Raw genomic sequence first — 6230 nt, 5'->3', positions numbered from 1 at the left:
AACAATGTCAGCCTGGAAATCCAACGCAGGATTGCTCTTGCCAACAGGTGCTACTTCGGACTGAGTAGGCAATTGAAAAGTAAAGTCCTCTCTCGACGAACAAAAGCTAAACTCTATAAGTCGCTCATAATTCCCGTCCTGTTGTATGGTGCAGAGGCGATGACAACAACCGATGAGTTGTAAGTCGACAACAACCATAAATCTATTCTGCGAAAGATTTATGGTCCTTTGCGCATTGGCCACGGCGAATATCGCATTCGATGGAACGATGAGCTTTATGGGATATACGACGACATCGAATTAAAAGACAGCGGTTACGCTGGCTTGGTCATGTTGTCCGAATGGGCGAAATCACTTCAGCTCTGAAAGTATTCGACGCATTACCCGCCGGGTGAAGCAGAGGAAGAGGAAGACCTTTACTCCGTTGGAAGGACCAAGTGGAGAAGGACCTGGCTTCGCATGTAATATCCAATTGACGCCACGTAGCGAAAAGAAGAAACGACTGGCGCGCTGTTGTTAACTCGGCTATAATCGCGTAAGCGGTGTCTACGCCAAATAAGAAGAAGAAAGAATTTTACAAAATATTTGTCTTTACTACAACCTGATCCTTACAGACGAAGTTTTATGGAAGGCGACATTATTAAGCAAAAGTAGCTTTCGGCTGAAATATTAAGGAAATTTTAAATTAATCAAATTGAGAATCAAAGCAAAAAAACAAATATTTATAATAAAATCTTAATAATACAAATAAGGCTTGATTCTAATCCATATAAGTCTATTTAACTTTTCTTGGAGTCTCATTGATTGAAAAGGATTTACTAAAAAAAAGTAGAACGACTGAGAACAAAATTCTCTCGCGGCAAAAATAAAAAACAAAAACGGAGAATTTCAAATTAGTTCTCGCCGTGAATAAAGTGAAAGAAATTAATCCAAATAGACACTCACGCTTTAAAAATCGTATACAAAAACAGCATAATCATCCCGCTAAAAAATTAAATACGAAGCATCGCAATAAAGAAACGAGAGTGTGTGTTATGCTCAAAGCAATGCATTGTGTTACAACAAAATAAATGAACTTAAATGAAGAGTTGGAAAACATGAGTAAGTTTTTGAGTATATTAAATATGTGTAGTCTAAAAAGTCTTTTCGTTTTTCTAATAAAATTTTTACTTATTTTTTTATACTTCTAATAGTAAATAAATAAGCAAGTATGTATCATTTTGGTAGACCACTATTTGCCATTTTTCCGACAGGGACACTATTCCATCAGTGTAAAACTTTCATCAATATAATTCGAAATTTCAAACGGAAGCGAGCGAAGCACTATTTTGCTATACGAAGTGACACGCATCGTCTCCGAAAACTTCACAAATTTCATTGATGGGTTATGCGAAATGTTTTCCCTTTTTTATACAAAAATTTCAAAATATAGCCAATTTCATCATTATTTTCACTCATTTTTTGGACAGCTGTAACTCTTTCTTAACTTCCCCGAATTTCATTTTTTTTAATGAAGCTTAAAATCTCACCTTTCCAACACTGTATGGTATGACGCAATACAAGTGGTAGCACTGGAGATATACGACTGCAACGACATCTGTTGATAAAATACGAAAAGACTTTTTCGTCTACCCAATATTAATGATGTAACAATACAAACATGGCTGAAAAACAACGAAAAAAAGAACTTTTTATGCAAAGGATCCTATCTATGTTAAATCTTACCGATAGCCGGAGGTGCAGAAAGCGGAAGTAGGTAAGCAAATAATAGAAATGGTGAAGCAAAAAATGATTTGCCATAGCGATTCTCCGTACTCTTCTCTGCTATGGGTTGTGCCCTTAATCATTAATAATTTGATTAAAGTATTTTCATAACATGATTAACTGATTAAATTAAGATTAAATGCTATTTCCTTTTTAATAAATGATTGAAATTAATTTTAATCAAAATTTTATCATGATTAAAGGGAATTAATTTAGTTTTAAAAAATATTTTATAGATTAAAAAAATTAAAAAAACCGGATCCCTCTGAGAAAGAAAAACGGAGAATTGTTTTTGATTTTCGTAAGTTAAATACCACTACCGTGGGTGATAGGTATCCGATCCGAGAATGTATGTATTTTTCGAACTTAGACTTGCCACAGGAATTCCACCAAATATAAATGGGTTCTGATGACAGGAAAAATACTGCATTTGCTTCCCAAGGAGTTCATTATGAATTTTTACGTATGCCATTGGAGTTGAAAAATGCGCCAGCCACATTCCAAAGGCTAATGAACACAGTTTTGGGAGGATTAGTCGATGAGAATTCTATAGTGTATTTAGACGATATTGTCGTTTTTAGCAAGTCACTCCAGGAGCGCATCGAATCGCTTGAGAAAGTTTTCCAAAGATTTTCCGATGCTAAAGTTAAAGTACAGCTAGCAAAGTGTAAAATTCTAAAAACGAAACAGAGTTTTCGGGGCACGTAGTAACACCGTCAGGTATAAAACCAAACCCGAGTAAAATTAAAGCGATATAAGATTTCCCTGTACCTCAAACAGAAATAGGGATAAAGCAGTTTTTGGGTTTGACAGGTTTATTCGCAAATATATTAAAAATTTTGCTAATATTATCGAACCACTAACAAATTGTTTAAAAAAAGGGAAATAAATACCTAAAAGCCGTAGAGGCTATAAACATATTGATTACCGAAGATCTTATATTAGTGTATCCAAATTATGAAAAGCCATTACTCTAACTACAGAAGCTTCTAATGTCACCTTAGGGGCAGTATTAGGCCACCATAGTATCCCATTTACTTCGGGAGTCTTATTTTAAACGAACATGAACTTCACTACTCTACGACGGAAAGGGAGTTATTACCCTGCCGGCAACTCAGCTAACTTTTAATGCACTTTAATCTAACTATTTCGCAACTAGAGGCGGTTGATACTTGGACTATTTTTCATGGAGCCAACTGACTATTTTAATGTTGCGATGTCCTAGGCAGTAGTCAATTATCCGACACTGCATGACTTTTCAACTAACTTAAAGTTAGCTACTTAGTAGTTGGCTATATATTAGCTATTAGCTATTTATTTAAGTTAACTACAAGTTGGTTACTTAGCAGTTAGTTAAAAATTAGTTATTTAGTAAGAAGCTATCAGTTGACTTTTTTAAAATTAGCTACAAATCAATTACACAAGTTAAAAAAAGCCGAAAAATAAAGTATTAATTTTCTGTTTTATTCTTCCTATTTTTAATACATTCTGCATGGAAATGCCGCTTTTTAATGATTTTCAAGGCATTCCTTATCTCCTTTTCGTTGTCTTCAAAACCAAGCGAACGACAAGCATCTGTTTAAAATATTTAAAATATATTTGAGCTATGTTATTTGAAATTTGTATACACATATGCTTTCAGTATATCGGTTACCCATTAAAGTTTGGTAAAAAGCTTTAAAATCTTTCAAACGCTTCTTGCCGTGAACTCCATCCAAATTGATTTCTATGCACACACTTTGGGAAATAACATCTGTCAATGTTTTCGCCAGGCGCCCTTTTAACAAAGCCTTCATCCTGTTAACCTGTTAAGTAAGTTATAAAAACTTTTAGTATAGTAATGCATTTTAGCAAGATATTAAATTCATGGAACACAATTTTTAAGACTTACGTAGAGGTCACGATTGTCCTCACTAATAATAGTGTTGAAGTCGTGTAAGTCGTTGACACTTTTTATGGGGAAAACTGCACATGCATTATTGTTGGTTACCTCTTGGTGAAGAACCCTTTCCGTCAACACTTTCTGCTCAGCCAAGGACTTCATAATTATGTCATATGCAAATTTTTGCTCGAAAGTATTGCCAATATCACTACTTTCCATATGGCCTTCGTCATGACACTGAGCATTAACAGAGGAGCACGTGGCTTCTAATTGAGCTACACTATTAGACAAAAGTTTACTAGAAAACACATCTTTTTCCTTTTTGATTAACCGTCTCAAATGCCTTTTGCTTACACCCCTCATTTTACTTTTTACAAGTACACAATAATTAAAATTTAAAGCAATCAGATTGAGAATTTGTACTCTTTTTAATTTAATTAACAACTTTATCTTTTAAAATTTTGTGTCACTTTTGCTTGCACACGATTCATCAACTGATTCACGGACAATTGACTACAGCCTACTAATAACGAAAAGAGAGATTACAAAGAACTAACAGTAAAGATGAGAAAAAAATCAAAAACAGAAACACCTGCATTCTCTATGCTCGCTCTGATGTGGGGCATTTATGCATTACATTGTAGTTAGCTTTTAGTTAGTTCATAAAAGTTAACTAGAAATGTGTTTTTTGCGTAGTTGACTACCGAATTGCTGGCAGGGTTTATAACAAATAGCGACCACAGATTACTTCAATAGCTACATATTTTAAAAGAACCAAATGCAAAGCTGCAAAGGTGGAAGATTCGCCTTAACGAGTTTGATTTCGACGTGAAATACAGAAGAAGAGAAAGACCTCCACTCCGTCCAAAAGACCATGTGGAGAAGGACTTGGTTTCGCTTATAATCTCCAGAAAATATAAAAATTAGTTCTAAAAGAAAATTTCTTAGTTTGTAGGAATTTTTATACTAATTTCTTTACATGACATATTTAACTACAACAGCAGTAACGTATCAACTAAATTTACAAATATGAAAACAACATGTGTAAAGCTTTTGTTTTACGTAACATAAGAATATAGAATTGACAGAAAATACTTTATATATATTCGTGTTATCTTTATACTTGTTAAGAATTATGGGCAATTTTAAAGTCGGTAAAGCATTGGAGTTGGTGTTTTGAAAGATATTTTTTTGATAAAGCTTATTTGAGCTCAAGTTCAACGCATTTATGTAGACCATAATAAATCTGATACAAACTGTAGTATGTAAAAACTATAGTTCGGTACTTTATAACGGGTTATTCAATAAGAGCGCTTTAATTAAAAAAAAAAGTCCAGACGCCAACCAACCCAACCCAACTTTCTACGGATTTCAAACATTAATCAGCCGAAACTGCTGCAATTTCACGTTCGATATACGTACGAATTTCCTCAATCGTCGCTGGTTGTTATTATAGATTGTAGACATGACGTAGCCCCAGAAGAAATAGTCTAACGGCGTCGAATCGCATCACCGAGGCGGCCAATTGGCTGGACAATTTCGTGAGAACACGTTCACCAAACTTGGTTTTCAACAAATCGACTGTAACATTCGCTATGTGTCTTGTGGCGCCGTTCTGTTGGAACCACATATCATCCAATTCGGGCCAAAAATATTCGGTTATCATTGAGCGGTAGCGATTCCTGCCTACCTGGATTGCTGCCTACCAATAACGCATACTTGTATTTTGCTTATTGACGAAGCCATTCAGCCAGAAATGAGCCTCGTCGCTTGAAAATGTTTTTTCAATGAAAATCCGGATCATTTTCAAATTGTTGCTCAGCCCAATTCACGAACATACGACGATTTCTGGTGGTCAAGCGGCTAGAGTTCTTTCGTTCGCCACAACGATGTCACTGAAATACCATACGCTTGAGAACGACGTGTGAAAGACTAATTAGGGTATTTGTAAATTGATGCGCTAGCGGCATAAATTCAAACTGAAAGTTAAATTTAGTCCTTTTCATCTCTTTCAAAGTAATCCGCTCCCGCTGCAATACACTTATTCCAACGAATTCTTCTGTCAATAGGGATGCAAACGATGCATCGATGTTTCTGAAACATATTTCTGGTTCTGATACATCGATGTTGCCTGGATCGATGTTTTATGGCGATGCTTTTTCAAATTTTACTCCATATCTTTGCAGCACTTTTTCTCGGTATTAATGCGAAAACATCTGCTTCGAAACGCTTTAGCAAACTGTTATGTGTTTTGTTGTAAAATACGGAGAATTCGTTGGTTGAATGTGCACTTGAATAATACTGAGAATTCGCTTATGAATTAATGCGAAATAAGTTTTACAAAAAATCGAAAATACATATCTATTTCGTGCTATGTGTGTTAGAAGTTGTTTTTGAGCGTTTAATATAAGTTTTGTTTGGAATTCATCTGTTGTCAATCACAAATTTGTTACAGGTGTAGTGAATATAAAATATATGTAAATAATTGCGTTAGACGTTTAAATATGTACATAATATTTCAGATTTTCAAAGTGCTGCCTTCAAAATTAAAAAGCAAGGTCTGGAGCTTCAAGAAATTAAAAAC

General features: G+C 34.7%; 1 protein-coding gene across 1 annotated transcript; it reads right to left on the bottom strand.

Moving 5' to 3' along the window:
• Nucleotides 1–3214: 3214 nt before the first annotated feature.
• LOC126755802 (uncharacterized) lies at nt 3215–4356 on the bottom strand. Its single transcript, XM_050468527.1, has 3 exons — nt 3656–4356; nt 3419–3569; nt 3215–3339 (listed from the first exon to the last, which is right to left on the bottom strand). The coding sequence occupies exons 1-3, from the start codon at nt 4007–4009 to the stop codon at nt 3215–3217; spliced, it is 630 nt and encodes a 209-aa protein (XP_050324484.1). The 5' UTR covers nt 4010–4356.
• Between the last annotated feature and the right edge of the window lie 1874 nt (nt 4357–6230).

Source organism: Bactrocera neohumeralis, chromosome 4 (genome assembly GCF_024586455.1).
Source record: "Bactrocera neohumeralis isolate Rockhampton chromosome 4, APGP_CSIRO_Bneo_wtdbg2-racon-allhic-juicebox.fasta_v2, whole genome shotgun sequence".
Lineage (NCBI taxonomy): Eukaryota > Metazoa > Arthropoda > Insecta > Diptera > Tephritidae > Bactrocera > Bactrocera neohumeralis.
The sequence above is the reverse complement of the archived record's forward strand: the minus strand, read 5'-3'. Positions and strand labels throughout refer to the sequence as shown.

Coding starts and splice junctions, on each gene's coding strand:
- LOC126755802 (XM_050468527.1), bottom strand. CDS start 4,009: ATGAGGGGTGTAAGCAAAAGGCATTTGAGACGGTTAATCAAAAAGGAA. Junction 3,570..3,655: donor AGGACAATCGTGACCTCTAC/GTAAGTCTTAAA, acceptor CTTACTTAACAG/GTTAACAGGATGAAGGCTTT. Junction 3,340..3,418: donor TTTTTACCAAACTTTAATGG/GTAACCGATATA, acceptor TATTTTAAACAG/ATGCTTGTCGTTCGCTTGGT.